Here is a 22,816-nt window from a genome sequence, read left to right as displayed (position 1 = left end):
TCGGTGCATCCCTAATTAAAAATATCACTGCTTTCTTGTTGACTATGTAGGACGGTTGTGAATCAATCCTAATTAATCTTTAGATGTTTGTGTTTAAAGTTTAAACCAGGCATATACATACTGACTGCTGCTAATAATTTGAATAATTAAGTATCCATCAAATTAATAACAAATTAAAGAATTCTATGGGAAAATGTCTCTATTTCTGAAACCATAATTTCATGATCTCCCATTTTGATGAGGCAGCATGTGCTCCAGATTTAAGCAGTTAATTTTGTCTAATAGAGCTCCAGATGTGAAGATAAGATTATCTTCTTTCCTCTATTATTGATGTAGTTCTGTGCCCAAGGACTCCTGGCAGGCCTAATGGAGAATAGAGGAGATTTCTCTCGCAAAAATGGAATTAATGATTACATCCTAAAAATATCTGGAAAGAATCGGAACTATTTTAACACACATACACAGTTCAGAACTTTAAAAAACACTACTACAACAAGGCTTCTGACAAGTGCAATGGATGATTTAGTAATAATGACTTTCAAAATCATGCACATAGAACGAAGGCTACTTTTCTCAGTGAATCACACAATTACCTTGCTATAGCGGCCTGGTCCTCACTTTAGCACTGTGATCTGAAAATTCCATCTATAAAGTTTCCAGTAAGTGGTTAGTGGACCCAGTGGACATTTACGGTTACTTGTATAAGTGAAATGTAATGTAAGCCAAATACAAACAAACCTGCAATTCAGTTAAGTAATTTAGAGGAAGCATTTAGACTAAATGATTTAGGCAAATTACTACTTCCTTATTTTTCAAAATAGAATCAGAAGTGAAATGGATGCACATGCCACTGGAAAAAATAGAGGGCAATCTGCTAAGCTGGGAGAATGAATGTGACAATTTATTAAATTGCCTGATATTCATTTTTATTTTATTTTTTAAAAGACATTCTCAAAAAAGTTTAAAAACACTTTGACAACATTAAAGTACATACTTTTATAATTAAAGGTCTGTAATTGTAATCACATTCTAAACTGAGAAACAATTACCAAAAGTTCTCAGCACATAACATTTTGGATAATAATAAATAAAATAAAGTCTGACAAAAGGTCTTAAAAATAAATGCCATATGCCATTTGATTTAAGATTGTTTTCAAATGCAAACACATTTAGATATTTTTGAGTGTGGCCTAAGTGGCATTTTATTTTGTATTATCCTCTATCCTCTGTATTTACTGTCCAACATGTTCCACAGCCTTTTGTCTCTACACTAATCATAGCTTGCTGGGGTAAAAAAACATGTCACTGCCACCCTGTTGAGCATGTGAAAAATAAATCTTTACACTTTGAACAGCAACAATACAGAGGCTGATTCATACTATTCATATTACAATTGTGGCCTCAATCAAAAAGGCTTTATGAAACTCAAATTGCAGCTATTTTTGAAGGTTTCTATACTGTAGCTTGTGATTTAAAAACAAAAAAACAAAACAAAAACTGAAATTCCCCAAAAATACTATAAAGTACTAAGTATTTGAAATACATATATTTAATGTTTTAAAATAGGGATATAAAAGGACATAATGAGAACATCTCCTTTCTCTAAGTCAAACCCAGGCATCATTTGCTGGTCCCATAAAGCTCTCTCAACCTTGCCAAACCCTTGCCACCTTTTCACACAGTTTGCGTACATCAGACTCTCTGGAGCATTCCTAGAGAAGAATGAATCTTGGATGAAGGACATGGAGAGAATGCAAATGTTCTGTCTGTGTTTCCACTAAACTACAATTTCTCAGCTTCAGTTATGTAGACAGGTCGTCTGTCTTCCTCCTCAGGGGCTGCGTGATGACATCTGTCGCCACATATGGTGGCCAGAAAGAGTGTTTGTTTTTAAATCTAATGATAAGCACGACAGTGGGATCTATTATGTGGAGAAATGATAATGGTATTGCTGATCATATTTTCAGAAAATGTTTTATCCTATTATAGTGCTTGTTGTGTGTTATGGTAGGAAAAATGCAAGAATGATGAAAAAGGTTTCAAGTGCCAAAGATGGCAGCTAGAATAAAATTGTAGAAGGAAAATAATATATGTTTATGGAAAGGGGGAAGCGCTTTTATGTGATAGAGGCTATTTTCTCTAACGCAGAACAGCCATCTAAAATGATTGCTTTACAGTGATGATAAACACTGACTTTTGCGAGGTAAGTCTTTTGGCACATTTCCTTTTGCACTAGCACTAGGGTCTGAGTGCTCTAATGGCCTCATCTACATAGATCTATAGCTGTATATTTAACCTCCTAACATACTGTGATCTCCTGCCAAGGTGTATTTCAAAGATATTAGGGTATGCTTGCATAGTATTTATGACACCTACTACCTGCATTTGGTTCAATAATGGCTATTCAGGGCTTATTTGATCAGCAAAGGGAAATTTGATCACCAAAACATGATCCAATTGTTATTGGACATGCTGGCGTTCAGACACCTAAAATGGATGGATCTCTAAACCTCTTGTTTTCTGAAAACATTAGCAAGCCTCTGGTCAAATTACTAACATCAAATATAAGAGTCTATTTTTAAAAAAGCACCACTAAACAGAACAGAAGTGTTATTGAGATTCAAGGTTTTATCATATTTTTTAGTATTGATGTCTGTGCATCATTAGGTGATGGAAGAAAAAAATACTGTGTTGCAAGATGAGTCAAGCCTTTCAAAGATACATCTAAGCAGTTGCTTTACTATTGTGAAATATCCATCTACAAAAAATTATGAATTTGAAATAAGATATTGGTAAATCTTTTTGCTGAAATAACGCTAATAATATTGTAGTTTTGACTAACTTAAAATCAGCCAATTAGCTTATTTTATATTCTAGCTTGTCATTGTTTTAACAAATCTTTTCATTTGTCACACTTCTCACTTGGCTAGATCAGAAATTTGAATATGAATATACAAGGTCCAAGATCCCAAGCAAATGGAACACTAATCACCATTATTGTGACTTCAAAACAATTACAGTACTAAACAATATAAATTCTTACAGCAGCATGGTTAAAGACAACTTTGTAATGTGAATTCACAGTAAAATAAAATGTGCAGTTGATTAACAGTAATTCGTAAGAAAATGACTCTGCATGCATTAATTTCACTGTAAATTTCTGACTACAGTAATTTATTGTAAAATAATACTCTTTAAATTATGTAATACCGTAAATATATACATGTGTGTGTATATATATATATATATATATATATATATATATAATATATGTATACACACACATCTGATTGCAGATGGTGCAGTTAGAAACTAGTTACTAGTTACATGAACCATGTCTACATTGCCCCACCCTCAAACACTGTAGTTGTAGCTGAGGCCTGGAACTAAGACATTTGTTAGTGTTGTTGACATGTTGAGAAGACGCTGTTTTCTGCACTGCCAAAGCAAATCCACTTTGCATGCTTACAAAGGACTCAAACTGATACAGTAAAACTGACGCCATCGTCACCTTCTCGTATCACTGTGTATACAAGCGCAGAGGAAGCGTCCACCTTGATTTGCATTTATTACTGCTCACAGTGGCAGGCCATAACTTCCATGATGCAGCTTAATAAAACACTTCCCCCAACACTTGTGTTGCTTTGGAGCATAGTTTTGAGCCCTCCATCTGGTACTCGGCCACATGGCAAAGCCACCATCAGCCAATAATAAACACCTTGAAAAAAATATGTGCAATTCTGCCTCTAGGGTCCATCCATCAACCAGATATGGAAGACAGAAAACAAAGTCAAGCGACTGGATGTGTACACTATAAACTGCCTTTTCTTAAGAAAAGCCGCCTGCAAAACTGGAAGGCAAATTTTTTTTTTTTTTTTTTTTTTTTTTCACCTTTCCAAAAAGTCTGAAACTGTTGCTCAATATTTAAGTTAAAAAAGTTGGCCTGGTTGGGTTTCAGCCAGGGCAAACCATCGACACTCATGTCATCTATTTTACTATATCATTCAACTGGGACAAAAACTAGGTAAGTCAGATCTGGCCCACATTGAGCTCATTGCAAAAAGATTTAGTCTTGTGGCTATCATTTCCGTTCACATCTGTGGTTATCCAGTTTGGAAGAAAAATATTTACATTAAAAAGCGAAAAGAATCATTTTGACATTTCATGTCAACTTTAATGACTGCTCTATAAAAGAAAATCATTAAAATAATGCTTACAGGCTTAGGAATCCTCAATAGCAACAGATCAATGCCTTCAAAAAAAGCTTTGTATCATAAAGTCAAGATGTAAATGCACGGTGCCTTCAGGCAATACACAGCCTGACTGTATGTGTTGTAAATCTGCATGATTAGGTCATGCCAAAAAAGCTCTTAAGCCTTCAAATTCCCTTAAGCTTTGGAAAATGTGTAATGTTTCGTTAAAAAACCCAGATTGCTTTCAAAGCGTAACCCAATCACATTATGACACTGAACAAGAGGGAAGATATTTTTGCTTTCTTTATTTCTCTCATAAGTGTTTGAAGTTGAAAGCTAGCTGGCTGTAGCATCTAACAGTGTCCAAGCTGTCAGGAGCGAGGTATTTTAATTCTAAGGTTTAGGGGTTGAAAACGTATAGCTAGGTGTCAAGGCCACAGTCGATACGGTTCAAGCTTTCATCTGGCAATTAGCCGACTACTGGATTGACAGAGTCTCTATGCCTCACCTGGCTGTTCTTTCCTCTCAAGTTAACATGTCAGTCTCTCCTTCCCTGCTAATAACAGATGTTCACAGATGGCTAGTATGTGTGCTCTTCAATGTCAGACCCATTCGGTTAACCTCTGGTCAGTGTGGGGTTAAAGACAGATTTATCAATGTTATTAAGACCTTCTGGTGTTGTTTACTTCGAGAAGGCAGAGACAGGCCTGTCAGCGGTTCCTTACTTTTTCAACTTAACACCATTTGTACATTTCAATGCAGTTCTCAGAGATCAGAAACACATCTAGTTTTTTATGTATAATTTGAACACTTTGAACTGAAGATCAACAGAAAAGGATAGCTCGCCCAAAAATGAAGAAATACTGACATCATTTAACCATCCTCATGCTGTTCCAAGCCCATATAATTTGTTTTGTTTTTGTTTTTATCTGAAAAAATTAAATTAAAATTAAATTACTGTCAAACAATTTTCAAGGCAAGATTTTTAGTGTGAAAGTGGATGGGGACTAAGGAATGTCAAGATCCAAAAAGGCATACTGTAATAGACTTTTAAATCTTCTAATAGACTTTTAAATCTTCTAAAGCCATACAATAAGTTTGTATGAGGAACAGACTGAAATAGAGGTTATTCATTAAAAACAATGGCTTGAAAATCTTGCTTGAAATTCATTGTATGTAAAGGAGCAGTTTGGACATTTGGCTATAAATAACTCCTTTTGTGTCTAGTGGAACAAAGAAAGTCATACAGGTTTTTGAAAGACATAAGGGTGAGTAAATGATACCAGACTTTTTCATTTGTCTGTGAACTATACCTTGAAGAAAATAATGTGACAAAAAGAGGTGTAGGAAGCAGTAGTATTCATAATTAACCTTGATTGTGTGCTTTCTGAGCTGACAAATTACATAACTAAACTTTTATAACGGTGTCAAAAAGCTGCCAATTGTCAAGGGGGTTTAACAAGTATTGTAGTATTTTCTTTCAGTGACAACCACTGAGCAAGTTTTCCATGAAACAACGCAAGGCAATGAAAGTAAGGCTTCTTTGTTTTATTGAAGTTCTCAGACTATTGTACCTCCCAAGGCGGCGCACTCATGTTGCATTATTGTCAAACCAGGCATTTGAAACTTTGTAAATTATAAAATCTTGACAGATCGGAGATAATCAAAGCATAAAATCTGCACCACTATGCTCTGACATATTATCCTCTTTGTTGCAACCAGCTGTAAAAAATATGCTTTCTAAATAAACGTGATCTAATTATAGACATTATTGCAAGGGCCTTGGGTGCCTAGCGAAACAATGCAGTTATACCACAGAGAGCAGCGAGTCAACAGTTCAGCCATGCAGATGGAAAGAAAGGAGGCTTTTATTAAATATTCTGCGCACAAACAACGGACCGAATTGAGCTGGGAGTGAGCCTACGCTTTCAAACAAAAGTATATCTCAGGAACTAAATGAAAAACAATGACCTGACCTTCAAGAGCACTTGCTCACCTCAAATGGTCCAACCCTCTTTCTGACAGACAGTGGCAGCAATTCTCCAAGGGCATGTTACCATCTCATTCTGACCTAGGGCAAAACTCTCGTCAACCATTTTGGGTTTCTATTTGCTCGCTGCAGACTAGTGAAGGCTGGAACAGAGAGAATGTTGGAAATGAAACATAAAAACAATGACAATGGCGTATGTTTGTCGTTTGGTTTCAGGTAACAGAAAAACAATTTGTCAGCACACTTCTGGAATGGCCACATCCATTACAGATATGTATATTAAACAATCATATTACAGCACGTGAAACGATACGCTATGCTCCATTAAATAAACAAGTATTTGAGCCTGCCCTACGTAATGTGGTTACGCTCGCATATCTAGTTATCAAATTAATTCCACCCTATCATTTTAATGTGCTGCTTTAAGGCATCTGAGGTGAAGACAGACCGTGTGCTAAGCTGTCTGAATTCTCCTCTGAGTACCTGGCAGCATATTTATTGTCCAATACAGATGTACCCTGGTAAAAGATTTCACCTTGTAATACAATTTGTATATACTGCATATATGCACAAATATAAAAATTGTGGAGTTGTAATGCATACTGACTAATGCAATAATCAGTCTGGGGCAAATTATTAATACACTACTATAGAAGTGCATAAGAGTGTTTTTGGAACAGCATTGCTAATTTGACAGTGGACAATGACATGGCATATCAAGAGACAACTATTCTGACAACATAATTTTAACATGATTTTTCTCAATCGCTTTGGCTCAATTCTCAAATTAGACTTTCTTTCAGATCTCAAAACAATTAAGTTTCTTGTTCACATCAGATTGAATTTCTTATTGATTTAAGCAAATTGCATGTGTTTGGCACATGCGTTCAAAGAATCACACTGTAAAAAATTGCTTTGGTTTCTGACAAACAAAATGTTTGTTTCTGAGAAAAACAGTCTCGCGCTGTAAAAAGCAGCACATGGGGGCAGGGCACCTTCAACACGACACAAGCTCTCATATGCAGAAAGCGGTCAACTGAATCTCTTTAAAACTCTTACCGTCTGTGTCTATTAAAGAAGGAAACAGTTCAAGATAAGTTTATTTCTTTGTTGCTATTTTACTATGTTGCACCCAACTTCTAAAATCGCCTTTTTCGACTGTAGCCTACAAACGTTACTTGGCGCAAATCGTATTGCAGCCAGATAGATCGCTCTCAACTGGTGAGGCATTTCACTAGTCAGTGTACTCCATCAGATTATAACTCTAGGTTTGGGAATAATTGATGACGGGCTGCTGAATTATTTGAAAGATAATGCACATCCAAGGTTGTAATGCAATTCAATGGCTCGTCATCAGTTACTCATCCTCAATCACCACACCTCAAGGCATTGTACAGATGTTGTATTTCAAAGACATCTGTCACGGTTTTGTCCTATTTCTTATTATCCAATATCATGGGTGTGTGGAAAACACACAATCACTTCCTTTTACACACAGCTAAACTGTCATGTCTTGGCCCCTGTTTCTGTTAAGATGATATTTTGTTGTTTTCTCTACAGTAAAATCACCCAAAAATGAAAATTCTGTCATTAATTACTCACCCTCGCAGCTCAAAAACTTTAATTACTCAAAAATACAAGGCGCGTCAGAGACTGATACGGAAGAGAAGAAAGTGTTGAATAAGTGTCGCTATTTAGTTTTTTTGGCACACAAAAAGTATTCTCGTCGCTTCATAAAATTAAGGTTGAACCACTGTAGTCACATGGACTATTTTAACAATGTAAATATTATATATATAACAATATATATATATATATATATATATATATATATATATATATATATATATCTTCTTATATATATATATATATAAACTTCACATACACACTCTGGGGACAACAGAGACTTCTTTTACATATTGTAAAAAGGGGCCTTATATACCACCCCTTTAAGCAGCCATTACTCCGGTCTTCAGTCACATGATCCTCCAGAAATCATTCTAAAATGCTGATTTGCTGCTAAGAAACATTTCTGCTTCTTCTTAATATTATTGAAAACAGATTTGCTGCTTAATATTTTTGTGGAGACTGTGATACTTTTGTTTAGGATCCCATGAATAGAACAGAACATTTATTTTAAAAAGAAATCTTTTAAAACGATATAAATGTCTTTACTGTCACTTTAACAATTTTATGCATTCTTGCTAAGAAAAAGTATTGATTTCTTAAAAAAAGGGGGGGAAAAAGAATTTAGTCATTAAAAAACATATTTTACACAATTTAGCTTCCGTAGTAAAATGTATCTGGTTTTAAGAATGTTTAGATATTTTAACTGGAGACCAGAATAGAACGTTTTTTTTCTTCTTAACCATTTTACTCTCGACTGAACAGGTAGAACAAGGTGCTAGCCAAGGTCAAAAGTTCAATCCTCACGGAACACATAGTGGCAAAATGTCGACCTTGAATGCACTGTAAGAATACCCAAAATGCATTAATCTGTCCTGAAAAGAGCAAGGAGTGCTGCATGAGATAATGTGTAGCCTCTATAATCTTTGGAATATATATTTATAAAAACATTCTTCTTGGGGCATAAATCAGAAATCCATAAATGTAATGTTTTGTGTTGTTGTAGTTTTGCCTTATTTTTTTAAGCATTTCTTTTGTCGATGGTGGTGTTTTTTATTTTATTTTATTTTATTTATTTTTTATATATGTGGCGAAGCCAACACACCTCACCAGAAATCAACACAACACATAATTTGTAGCTGTATATCATGTGGCTGAATGACCTCACCATACCATTGTGTTGCTGAAATGCCCATTACCTGCACCATAAGCCCTTCTATTCAATCTCAGCTCCTGTCATGACCAGACAAGTGCGCCGTCTGTGTCATCTCATTAGCCTGGGCTCTCCACAAGTAGCAGTGCAGAGCAGTGTCAAATAAAAAAAATAAAAAAAACCTACATAGAATGTATCTTTGGTCTGCAATCCAAGTGGTTGAAGGGGAAGGAGATGGAAATGGAGGTAGAAAGGTGTAGCATGGAAATATAGGCTCGTATACGTTTTTAAGAGCACAGGATCACTGTGAGGAAAGTATTAAATGAGCACATTTGAGGGTGTTCTCACAGAAAGTGATAGAGGAGACACCTTGTTCCTGGTTTGGCATTAAACAGGGTCGCTCCCACAGATCTCAAAAGTTCTTACTACCGTAAGCTCTCACTGGCACACTTTTCAATTACAGATAAAGCTCATCTCATCATGTACAGCTGTTGAAATGTTCCATCAAAAATATGATGTACAGCTGTACTTCCCCAAGTGTCCTTACATGCCGCTCCATCTTGAAGTTTCTAATCATAAAACCACTGCTTTTGGCAGGTTAAAAGCAATCCAAAAGAACCTAATTTAAAAACATCTGATTTGTAAGGACCAAGCGTGCCGCACAAGCCCTGAAAAGTGAAGCCAAAACGTCTCGATCGCCCCCCGGTGACTGGTCCTAGTATAGGCCATAAGCCCCGCCTCCCCGTGTTATTCAACGGGACGTGAGACCAACTAAACAATTAAATTACACTTCAAATATATTTTTTCCAAAGGTGGTTTCTTTCATTTGCTGTCGTTTTTTATCACTCTGATGTAAGTTCAAGTGTCTGTTTCAAAAATAAGTTGGTTTTTAGTTAGTTACGTGATGCGGTGGTGTAACGTCATGATTGACAGCTGTGATTGATAGGTTCTCTGAGCGAAGTAGTCACTGAAGCACCAACAGACATTTTTTCGGGATCTTCGGAGGACTGAGGAGATTGTGTTTACTTTATTTTAACAAGCCTCTTGTCGTACTGCATTCAATTTTTTAAAAAGTGTGCAGAATCCACTCTCCCTGAGTGCATTCTGCGAGAGTGAGGGCGGAGCGTTGATTTCGCGGCTTTACTTCCTGCTCACTACTGCGCAGGTCTGGTCCCGAAATCGCTACTGCGCAGACTCAAGTTCCAATATGTCAGCGCCATATCGGGACTCTGGCGGCTTCAGTTCTCATCAATGGAAGAGAGCAAAGGGGCGTCGTCCATCTTTTTTTACAGTCTATGGTAAGGACAGACAGACAGACAGACAGACAGACAGACAGACAGATAGATAGATAGATAGATAGATAGATAGATAGATAGATAGATAGATAGATAGATAGATAGATAGATAGATAGATAGATAGATAGATAGATAGATAGATAGATAGATAGATAGATAGATAGATAGATAGATAGATAGATAGATAGATAATCATCTTTCTTTATTCTAATACCACTTCAGGAGTCTTCAGAAACACTCCAAAACAATACAAAATCGTATCAGTCGGCATCCGAGTTTCACTTAGCCTAATACACATCACAGATTCACTGTGGAAAAAAACACAATGTCAAGAACAAAACCCTCTAATCTTTAGAATTTCAAGCTTCATTTATCATGAAGTCTCACTCTCTTATTTGAGGAAAATAAGAGAGACTGTTCATTAGTAAGCTTTTAGTCCAAGTTTATGCAAACGAGCTAACATAAGCAGCCCATTCTTCTTGATTATCTCCTTGAAAGTTTGCATAGTTTTTGACTTGAAAAGCATTCATGGATTCTTCAAAGTTGTGTGAATAAGGGGAAGATGTCAAGGTCGACAAGTGAAGATTGCAGCAAATAGAGAAGATGATGAACTGTGGCTCGTAAAAGCAAGGGAAAAAACACACTCAGCTCAAGTACCCAGTGAGTGGAGGTGGGAAGTGTCCATTAGAGATCCCTGTGTGGGTCACTCTCCTCTTCTTACACACTCGGTACATTTTACACTTCAAATCCAGCCCTGACATTAGAGATCAATACAAGCAGAACAGATAGTTGACTCTGCTGTAAGATGTTTTATAGGGTTCTTCATTGTTCTAAAGTGCCACAAGTAGGCTAAAGCATGGACAATGAAGCTGGTAAGATGGTATGCAGTTCAGACTACTAAAATTAAGCCAGAAAAATAGATGAAAAAACGTGGGACTCTACTTCTAATGGTCATCATAAATGACCATATCTTTATCATCCACTGTAAAATGTAACTGTAAAACAAATGCTAATCTATTGTCAAAAATATCTACACTCCCGTTATTTTTTTAAAGAAATTAAAACTTTTCATCAATGACGCATTAAATTAATCAAAAGTGACAGTTTTTAAAAAGACATTTATAATATTACAAAAGATTTATATTAAAGATCTAAATATAAAAAAAAACAGAAAATACTGTATACTAAATTAGAAGACAATATTTGTTAATTATACTATTTAACAATATTACTGTTTTTACTGTATTTCTGATCAAATACTGTAAATGCAGCTTTGACATTTGATTTCTTTCAAAAATATAAAAATAAAATCTTACTGACCCCCCCAAACAAACTTATTTGGCTCAAGTAAGTTCATCTGATGTAGTCTTCTCAAAAAAGGGGGCAACTACTAGACTTAAAGGTTGTATCAGCGATTTCAGTCGCTGACAGGGGGTGGGTGTTGTGAGGATTTCGCGTGCAGCCGTGCACGAGCGCAAAACCTCACAACACCCACCCCCTGTCAGTGATTGGTTGGAACACCATTTATTTTGGTTTTCAGTGGTTGGTGAAACCAATTGTTTTTGTGTGCAGATCTCCGAGCCTAGGCTGCCTACAGAGACAAGTTTTTTTGACGGCCTGCTTATGGGGCGGGCAGCTAGCGGATCGATAGGAAAGATTAGATGAATGTGATCATTTATGTTTGGGCCTTTTTTTGGCCTGAAATCGCTGATACAACCTTTAACTCATATCTGTGATTAAAGGTATAGTGGAGGATTTTCTTTTTCCGGGTGGATCATCAAGACTATTGGTCCTCCTAATTGTCAATCATTCTGGTGATATGTTTACGTAAGGCCGTCGTACGTGCTCGTCCCAAGGTAGTTTTCGCTTTCTGAGCACGCGCACTTTCAGGTGTATGTGTGGTGAGCTACGGTTTCAGCCATTCATTGAAGCTCGCCATTCTCACCGGGTTTTTTCAAAATGTCTGAGGGTCGCAAGAGAAAAAGTGTCTACGAATTGTATGGCAAGAAGAGTGTTTTTAGGAGAATATTTCACACGCTGGCGTGCGCTAAAAGCACAGGTTGGGCTTCCCACTGATGCCTCAGTCGCGAAGTTTCTACTCGACAGGAAAAGTTTGGCATGTTATTTGGAGAAATCCATTTAAAATCACTACTAGAAAAAGTTAATGTAAGCTATGATTAGCGATGCTAGCCGTCTCTCTTGCACACGTTTAATAGGCGTTCCCTCTCGGGAGCAGGTAGAGTGTTGCGCATGTGCATTTTTTCAAAAAAAGTGGAGAGGGCGGTTCTTTTCTAAAATTCGGGAAAATCCTCCACAATACCTTTAAAATATCACTGTTGTAAGAACATAAAAGAAGGTTATTGTTTTGTTTTTTGATGGAATTATCCATTTTTTGGGTGAAACATGCTTTTAATGATTTAATATAGCTCAAAATTATTTTAAAAAATCATAAAACAGCACAAGGTATATAGGGAAATTAGGACTTGACTCTGATTCAGTCATTGAACATAACTTATTCCCTCCAAGTAGTTAGCGCAGATCCATCTGGGCTTCTGTATGCACATTTGTATGAAGAGAAATGGACTGAATTCTATAGTGTCCAAGTTCACCAGAGAAAAAATGATCACTCTAAACGTGACTTCACACAAAACACGACTAAACAACTACAACAAAAAGACTTAAATAATTTATAATATCAACTATGATACATCCCTGTAAATCCCCATGCTTTTTGCATAAACTATTCACATAATGTTTTTTTCCCCACACAAAATTTTAATATCAGTATCAAATAAGAAATGGAGGATTGTACACAGATAGAACAATCTCCTGACCCTGGCTGGACAGGGAATTCATTTGCTAATCATTTCAGACACTCTTTCTTAAAACTGATATGGTTGGCTAACAGAAGTTATGCTGGATCTGCTAGAGATTTTAGAAACACAAGGGCTTTGACATTGAACAGAGAGTCCATCAAGATTCACCTAGGCACCTCATTTTATTTTAAGTGAACAAAGGAGACTGACAATGAAAATCCCCTTGAAAAAGCTGTAGAAGAACTTTTTCATATAATAATGTCAAATGTGTCAGAGCTGTAGTGAAAGCATGCATTCTCACTGACTGCGTCATGTTGCAGAGCTGCTGCCAGCCTCTATAGAATGCCTTATAACTTAAAAGCCAAACCATAAAACAACATCTTAGAAAGTAGAATGTTTCTAGAATTATAACTACATGTGGGCAATTTAATTGACTATGTACTCAATTTTATATGCAAACAAGCATGCATGCAACTACATTTGCATTGCTTGGGGGTTTCAATTCATTAGCTAGCCTCCAGCTAGTTCTGCACATAACTGCTAAAATGCTGCATCTATTTACCTGCTAAAACTACTGAAGTGATAGTAAACCCTGTGTAGAATAATAATAATTGTAGCCCCAGGTGCTGAACAAGCCATTATGAACAATAAAAGTTAAATATAAGTAAATGTCACAGCCATAAACAGAAATTAAAATGCATCAACATATAACAGAAGAGTCCTGAAGACCAGTTAAACCTTTCATTATCTTTTTTTTTTTTTTTTTTTTTTTTTTTTTTGAAGATTCATGATGTCTTTTTTCCCCTGTTTGCTCAAAGAACTACACGTAGCAACACGTGGCGTGTCATACATTATACCAGCAGCCTGTTAATGCAACTGCACTTTCCTTCAAAATAAAGTTTGCAGAAGCCAAGCTCACTCTGTTTGCTTGTCCTGTGCATGGCCCTGCTGACAACACGTGAGTGTGCATAAATATCTTCAATTCCTCTGCGAATACCTCAAGGTTTGCTTTGCGTTCTCATATGCAGACACTCGAAACAGTGTCATCCTTGGGATGATTCAGGGAGTGACTGATCAAAATTCTTCACCGTATCTCCTGGACTGTATTCTTTAAAGGGATGTTGTTCAAAGTCATCATGGACTATTTTCTCCTGAAAGCTGTGTGTTGTTCCACATAATCCGAGAATGTAGTTTCTGTTGTTGAGGGAAACTGAAGGGACTCAAAGACTAAAGACATTGAAAATTAAACAGCAGTGTAAACTGTGACGGAAAGCAAAATCGGACATCATCCATTTGCTTGTCTTAAAATGTTTCTACTTCAGTGACTGTACTTACATGCTCAATCGTCCTCCCTTTGTTAAATAAACAACAAGGTATTCAAAGTAATTAAATTTTTCCAATTGTTATGATTTAGTCATAACAAAGGCATTTCCTAAGACAACTTTAATCGCACTGTGCAAACACCATGGAGCTGTTTGTTAGAAACACAAAATTAACATACATCGATTGTGACAGAGATGGGACTCGAAGCCAATGCTTGCGATTATAAACTAAAAGATAATTTACATTTGATTCTTTTCAGATGTAGTTGGGTAGAATTGCTGTTTCTCTCCTGAGGTGGAAGCGTAATGTCACCACTCTTCAAGGCATCCTTTAAGCGCCCGCTCTTGTTGCCATGGAAACCATTCATTGCCACACAATCTTCCTGTGCTGTCTCGCAGAACCTTCCTCACAAACACACAGTAAATCTCACCTCTAAATCCTGGATTTAACTGAGAGAGAGAGTCGAAACATGGATCATTTTATCTTATTGTATTTGCTTTACTTCAGTACACCCCTATAGGAAAGGTCAGACAACATATCAATTATAATCTCCTATTTTCTTTATAAAGTATAATAATAATAAAGCTCAAAAGTTAAGAGGCAAAAAATAAAAAAAATAATGCTTTTATTCAGCAAGGATGCATCAATTTGGTCATCAAAAATTACTTTTTAAAACAAATGCTGTTCTTTTGAACTTTTTGAAGATTTCCACAAAAAAATATTAAGGAGCACAACTGTTTTCAACATTGATAATAACAAGAAAATGTTTCTTGAGCAGCAGAGCAGCAAATCAGCATATCAGAAAGATTTCTGAAGGATAATGTGACACTAGAGTAATGATGCAGAAAATTCAGCTTTGCATCACAGGAATCAATTACATTTTAAAAATATATTAAAATAAAAAACATATATAAAAAAAAAAAAATTTACTAATATTTCACAAAATTACTATTTTACATTTTTTTCCACCACATAAATGCAGCCTTGGTGAGCTTTTGTCAAATCTTTAAATTCCAGCAGTGACATCATAACTCATGACATCACAAACTAACAAGATAAAAAAAAACTGTGCTTCACAATTCCTGTGAAAAAAAGTAGTGAAGACAACATAGGCCATCGCAAAAAAACAGTGATGACTAAAATAAGGATGAAGATGCTGCAATATGTTTACTAAACATGTTGTGGTTTATCATGAATCAGCTTCAGGGCTCCATTCTTTTCAAATCAATGATATGCTATAGCCAACACTACAATGAAACAGAAGCCAGCTAAAGCAAATAAATAAATAAATAAAAATGTCCTAGATAGGATTTCAAATTTCATCATTAGGTTTTAAAACACGTGGAGGCATTGTCAGCATTGTCTGCATTCGTCTGAATGAAAACCTTTTCAACAACGCCTCTTCTATGTGTGACTCTTAGCCAAAAATCAATTAAATGTGAAACCCAGTCTAAAACTAAAACTTTAATTCTAGACTTTTCCTTTAGGGAATCCCATTGCCATAGTCTGCCCCTGGAAGTTATTAAAAGCAAAAGAGGTCTTTGGTGTATCCTCGTTTAGAGAGCTAAGTAAATGAGTGTGTGCAAGTGCAAGTGAAAGTGTGTGTGTGCGTGTGTGTGTTTGTGAATGCATTTGTAGACCGTACCAATTACCCTAATGTATCCAATTAAAAATAGCTTGTTCAAAGACTAGTGGCGGCTCTGTAAAGACTGCATTTATAATCAGGAAACAAGACCACAGAGCGAAGGGAGGGACGTGCAAACACCTTAGGCAACATTTATAACACTGACTTGAAATTACTCCCCATGATCATTCCAATCAATCTTATGCAAACAAAGAGCCTTTGGAGGAGGTAGAAGCTGAAGGAACAGAGGAGACGATCTAGCAAGAGTGAGATTTATGAAGTAAGGCAAGGTGCAGTCTGTCTGAAAGAAATGAAAAAGCACTTAGTCCAATGTGAATTACTAAAGCAAAAAGGATGCCAGAAAGAATATATTATGGTTTGCAAACAGGTTTCCCATGTCACCCATTGGACAGAAACAAATAGTCACACCCCAATCTCATGCCAGATCAGAAACTAAAAATGGCTTACTTCACTGCATATTTCTTCTTCATTCCTATTTCTACTGTATGTATTCTGGGACCCTCATCCACTATGAATATTGAGTTTGGTCAGTTTATAGGCGAACAGATTAAGCTAAAAAACAAAACAAAACTTGAGACTGGTTTCGAACATTAAATCCAATACATTCACAATAAAAAGTTATGTTAAAGATTTTTTTTTTAAGTTTCCCAGTTTCCAAAAACCTAGAAAATTCTATTTTGGCCTATATAAAGACCAGCAGGTTTCTGCAGAAGCGGCGCATGCTATTTTTGAGTGTTTTATGCACTCTAAAGCGCTGAGCTTATTTTAATTCTGTAGGCTAAGTATTAAAATCCTGACTACTGAGAACTTTGTGCTATGAAAAATGCAGTCGCATCTAAACATTGTTAACAAACTGAAATCTGGTTACCTCTGCATGCTGACACCATTTTTTAGACTCTAAGGATTTCTAGTTATAAATATGCAGGTCCTCATGCATTCAAATATCACTGTATGCAGATCAAACTGTGCTAATCCCAGGTGTAACCTTTCATAAGTTTGCAAGAGTATGTAAGCATAAATTACATCACAATTTTTTTTTTTTATAAAGTACAATAAATATTGAAATTAGAATATGTGTTTATCATGTATGTATATTATTTATATATATACACAAATAAATGCAATGGCGTAACAATCACTAAAAGTTAGGAGGCAATGTCAATGCCCCACACCTTTACCTTTAAAGTCACTATTGAGCAAAATATTCTTTTTTTTTCTTTTAAAACAAATATTTGCCATTTCCCCATGTTTACTTCCTGTCTAATATTTTTTCCAGACATCCCTAAAGTGAGAAACAACATGACATATTTGACAATGCTATGGCAGTGCCATATAAACAGTCAACCCCAGCACAAATGTCAGAACTATTCTTTGACAGCCACAGACATTTGACACTATATCTGATTGCCTAGAAATGACTTATACAACTGTCAGAGTAAGCGGCAGACATGCATATAGTGTTCAGCACCATGGACAGCGGCCAGTGAAACTGCTTGTGATAAATGATGAACACACAGTATTTCACCCACACAGCATTCAGTTCTTTAAATTACAGTTAAAGCAATCAAAACAAAAGTTTGATTTTTTTTTTTTTTTGTCTTTAAATACATCAAAAGAATTGGGAAGATCAAGAATATATATGCAATTTAGTATATATATATATATATATATATATATATATATATATATATATATATATATATAATATACACTTTAGTTTAGTTTAGGGTCCTATTCTCACAACTTATAAAACACATTAATGGCTAATTCTGCATGTTATTCTAACTTAACAACTACCTTGCTAACTATTAACAAGCAGTAATTAGGAGTTTACAGAGGCAAAATTCATAGTTAATAGATAGATAGATAGATAGATAGATAGATAGATAGATAGATAGATAGATAGATAGATAGATAGATAGATAGATAGATAGATAGATAGATAGATAGATAGATAGATATGTCCCTGCCAACTCATGCAAATAACAACTGCACACTTTGACACGAAGGCACATGGTTTAGTGTTACAGAATGTTGCATATTTAAACTACTATTTCTTCTGGTTTACAGCAGACAAAATATGGAATATCAAAGTTCTTTAACTTTGTTTATATTATATCAAAGGCACTGAGTTACAGATGTTGAAACAAAATGTGTTACAACACTCCCTGTTCTTCAATGTTGTTGTAAACATTAATATAACACTGGAGGATGAGACTGCTTGACACATGTGTAAAATAAATTTGAGACAAACTTAGAAACAAACACAAACTATCTATATATCTATCTATCTATGGAAATGAATAAAAGCATAATTTGTTTTTGCTGTTGTTTGCTTGTTTTTTGTTTTGTTTTGTTTTTTAGAGTTCACAACAGGTGAAGCTATATATGGCACAAACTTCACACAAGTTTACACAAGAATGTTTTCTCACAAGAATGTAACCCAGTGGCCACTTAGTCGCTATAGGATCACAGCTGTATATGTCACGCATGTTCATAATTATAACAACTGTTTGCATGTCTCACCCTGCCAAACGAACACGCTTCCTATTGCGCAAATGACACATATCTGCAGGTTACCGCGTATTAATCCGGACGAAAAACATAATAGAACTGATATATTTGAGTTTCTGCACTAGGCCTGCATCTGATATTTCAATTTAAAATCACAATAGTTTATCACAATCAAGTTCAAGTATATATCTTCAATAAAAAGTTACATTTTTTATAAATAACGGCACTCACCCAATACAAAATACGGGAGCTCGGTATTTTCCAAGTCGTCAACAACGACTATTTCGCCCGGAAAATCGTTCCTGACGGAGAATAACAGCTTGGGCTCGGAGGCCGACGGGCTGTGCATGATGCTCAGGTCGTTCTCTCGCAAAAACGGCAAAGCGGATACCGTAACGCTTTTCATTTTGCACTCCATGTCTTGAGACTGATCTTCTTCGCCGTTCAGGCATTTCACCCCAGCGGAATTGAAGATGACAGTCCAGAGAACGCCGATAAGCAGACCGGAGTGTGGTAGTAGCATCTTGCCGGAGACTGTGTAGCGGTTGTCAGGCTGCGGCAGTCGGTCAGCGGCACACTGGGAGCTGGAGGAGGAGGAGGACCGGGGAATGCGCTAGCAAAACACACTAATCTAGATGTTTGCGTGAAAATACACGATAGAGGCAGGGTTTAAGATTCAGATATTCTCCATCCAACGGCTAAATAGTCTTGTTGTCATCATAACACGACTCGGCTTAGTGATGACAGCGAGAGAGGCGGAACACCGCAGCAACGGAGCCCGTTATTGGGCTTCTCCACCTCAAGCCATCAATAACGATTTTTCTTGTTGCAGTGGATAACCATTAGCAAGAGCTACATATAATAGTCCTAATAGTTCTAAACACTTTTAAAACTGACTGCCATTATTTCTACTTTATCCATTTAATTGCCCTCATATCCTCGAGTTTGTTGTTTTATCAAGTCAAAATACTTAAGCTCTATTTTTTCTTTTGTTTTTAAAATTGAACGCCATTCTATAGCCTATATAATTTACCATTTTTATGCTAGTTTATAGGAAACATTTGCTGCCTATTTGTTGCATATTTTTATCATCTACACTCTGATTTACATTAGCCTACACATTAAATAGTTAAAACAGAAAAAATTAGTTTATAGATAAAGTCATGAATGTAAAGAAAAAATAAAGGGGTTAAAGTAGAAATATCTATACCGTGTCAACATCAGATAAAGTACTTTTACAGTAAACTGTCAAACTATGTTTAAAAATATATAAAACAGTAACAGGGCATTCATTGAAGAGCAATTTAAATAATAATTAGGCTATATATTATTAACAAACTTTTTTTTTTATTATTGGTTGAAATGGATACGGTTATTCTTTCTGTATCGTAAACTGAAAATAAATGCAAAATATGAGCATCAGTAGAGAATGTGAGAGTAAGTTTTATAGTTCACTGACCACTGAGGAAAGAAGAGCAGAACTGAAGCCAACAGCAGCTGCAAGCTCTGGAAGAAGGAAGAAAGGAAGAAAGAGAGGAAAAAAATCAGCAGGGCAGTCTGCCCAAAGAATGATCTCCCTGTGTAATCTTGAGCTTATACCAGCACTGAAGCAAGGCTTTAGCAAAGTGTGAAGCACTTTTGTGATGAAAGGGCACAGTACTCATTTCAGCTTTGACCTGCTCAATAATTGAACTTTGAGGGCGTTCGGGGGAGAGAGGGGTATCGACACACTTGTGGTCCCATTGCTGTGATATCCTGCTCTCTTTTAGGGTTCTTTCTGCAACACTCGCTAAGCTATTACTGCTTGTGGTTTACACATATCTAAAGGCAACTGGAATAGAGAACTGTCAAAATGGCATAATCACATTATTCTGCTGAGGATGTGTCTTTGTTGCCATCATTATTACATTCTAAAAAGGCAGATTATATGATTATTCGAGATACTTATGATAATAACAATTATTATTATATTATTATTATTAAATATAATATAATATAATACAATATAATATATACACACATATATACATACATAAGTTTATATATAATTATATATATATACATATTTATATAAATAACAATAAATAGTGATAATACAATTACTATTATTATTATATATTCCATGGTAAATGCTCTCTCTAAATGGATAAGTGATGCTAGATTCAAATTTTAGCTGAGAAATTGGAGCACCTATAAGCATGTTTTGAGGAATCTAACTAGACATGACACAAATGATTGGCCCTTTACTGGCATTGGCGGCAATACTGGTAGGCAAATGTGTACACAGATGACTGGAATGCCTCCATTATAGTGGAAGTACAATCCCATCTTTAAATAAAAATAAATAAATAAATAAATAAACAGACAAAAAGTAAAAAAAAATGTCCGGATTGTTACTCTGAATAGACATGGGTCTGTTATGGCAACTACATACGTTTTAGGTATCAACATTACACAAAACATATAATGGCCTTCAAATGAGCATCATATGCAATCCAATGAAAATTGAATCTGAGCAAGCCACTCTAAAATATTATTAAATAATTTAGAATTAGCAACCAAGACATATTTAAAAAAAGTGACACCTTTTCAAAATGTTAGTTGCTTGGTAGAGCACACTGAAAAGCAAATCTTGAAAAGCATGTGCTGTGGTTTATGATAATGACAGAAAAAATACTGTAAAAAATCATGCTCTGTGGTGAAAGGAATATACCACTGAGAATGTTCTTGAGACACTAGAGTTCAGGAACATGAAAAACACAATGTTTTACTAGAACAGGATACCATGAATTAAGCCTTCAAAAGATAAGAACCTCTTTGTGACATGAGGAATCTATGTTATGCATTGGCATCTTCTGTGTTCTGCATTTTTTGCATTTGTGTTGGCCCTTGTGATAGCCATGGCAACTTCATGCAAGCCAGTTGTTAGATTTAGAAAACAATATTTCCACATGTTTTCTGTAAGGCTTAACAGCAGACTATATTTGACATGACAAATTATCACTCAGGGATTTGCAACCTTAGGATATCCAGCATATTGTTCTTATGCTTAATAAAATGTCCTTGCATTTTAAAAACGGTGTGAAGCAAGGATTAGAAATAAGCTTCTTTTCTAAAAACAAATCATACTCTACATCACAATGTACAACAGCACACCATGTCCACATCTATGCAGATTCTTTTAAAATGTCAAATACAAGCTTCTTATAGGTTGTCGAGGCACGTACATGCTATCAAACATCATCAAATTTCTTTAACAAGTTCACAAAGGAAGAAACTGGAAAGGGTTTTTAGCCAAGCAATTAGAACTTCATAAACTTGTGCTAGCCATTTCTCAATTACGGCTGCAAAGTGTTTCCCACTGAGTTAAACAGCTCACAAAATGATCTTCAAACAGTATGACTGCACTTTAATAGAGGACAGACAATGGTTCTGAAAAATAGCACTCGGTGAAAGATTATGTTCAAGTACTGCTGGAAAATTAAAGATCACGTATTTGGTTAGATTTAGCAATCTCTACATAATTCTCATATATGAAAATCATTTGTACACATAAAAAGATATTATATTATGCTCAGTGGCTCTTATTCTTAAGCTAACAGCCATGCTTAAGCCTTTAAACTACTGTGTGTTCCATGAAACATCTTCCTTATAATACATTCTAAGAGATGTTCTACTACATACACTATACTCCGTAACGCGGGTAATTTATCTACTGGTAGTGTCTTTCCAGCCATGCGTAAGCAGTAATACAGGCCAGATGTTTGACAAAATGGGGGACTTTCCTCCCCTCATGCACAAGGTGTTGCACCTTAACCAATTAGCTGGATAAAAACAAAAAGTGCTGCATAAGATTGTGCTGAGACAGCACACACAAGAAACTATGGAGTGGTGTTGTAAAATTCAAGATTTGAAATGGCTGTTCTAGAAGTTTTAAGTTATTTGTACTGTGTAAATGAGTTAATGTATAAAAGCAAGAATGTTTGGGTGTTACATTTTATACAGGTATCTGTTCTTGTATTTTGAGAATCATTACACATACTTGTGACTGTTTGATATTCTTCAAATTCAGACAAATATTCAATGTCTGATTTATTTATTTTGTCATATGAGCTTTGACTATTTCATCACAAACACTTGCACTACAATTTTTGTAGTTTGAGTTTTGAAATAATTGTATTTCTATTAGATAGATGATTGATTGATTGTTAAATGTCCCCCTTCCACTCACCCATGGTTTTTTTTTTTTTTTTATTGCCA

General features: G+C 35.6%; 1 protein-coding gene and 1 long non-coding RNA gene across 4 annotated transcripts in view; one reads left to right on the top strand and one right to left on the bottom strand.

The window, feature by feature from the left end:
• The window catches only part of astn1 (astrotactin 1), a 247,725-nt gene extending 228,377 nt beyond the window's left edge, over nt 1-19,348 (bottom strand). For all 3 annotated transcript variants that reach the window (XM_082172607.1, XM_082172608.1, XM_082172609.1), the window contains exon 1: nt 18,788-19,348. In XM_082172607.1, coding sequence (XP_082028733.1) covers nt 18,788-19,079 — 292 coding nt within the window. In that variant the 5' untranslated portion in view covers nt 19,080-19,348. The remainder of the gene's footprint in view (nt 1-18,787) is intronic.
• The window catches only part of LOC309500905, a 197,969-nt gene that overhangs the window by 7,781 nt on the left and 167,372 nt on the right, over nt 1-22,816 (top strand). The window lies entirely within an intron of this gene.

Source organism: Leuciscus leuciscus, assembly GCF_965113295.1.
Source record: "Leuciscus leuciscus genome assembly, chromosome: 6".
Classification (NCBI taxonomy): Eukaryota; Metazoa; Chordata; class Actinopteri; order Cypriniformes; family Leuciscidae; genus Leuciscus; species Leuciscus leuciscus.
This window is presented reverse-complemented; position numbering and strand designations above follow the sequence as displayed.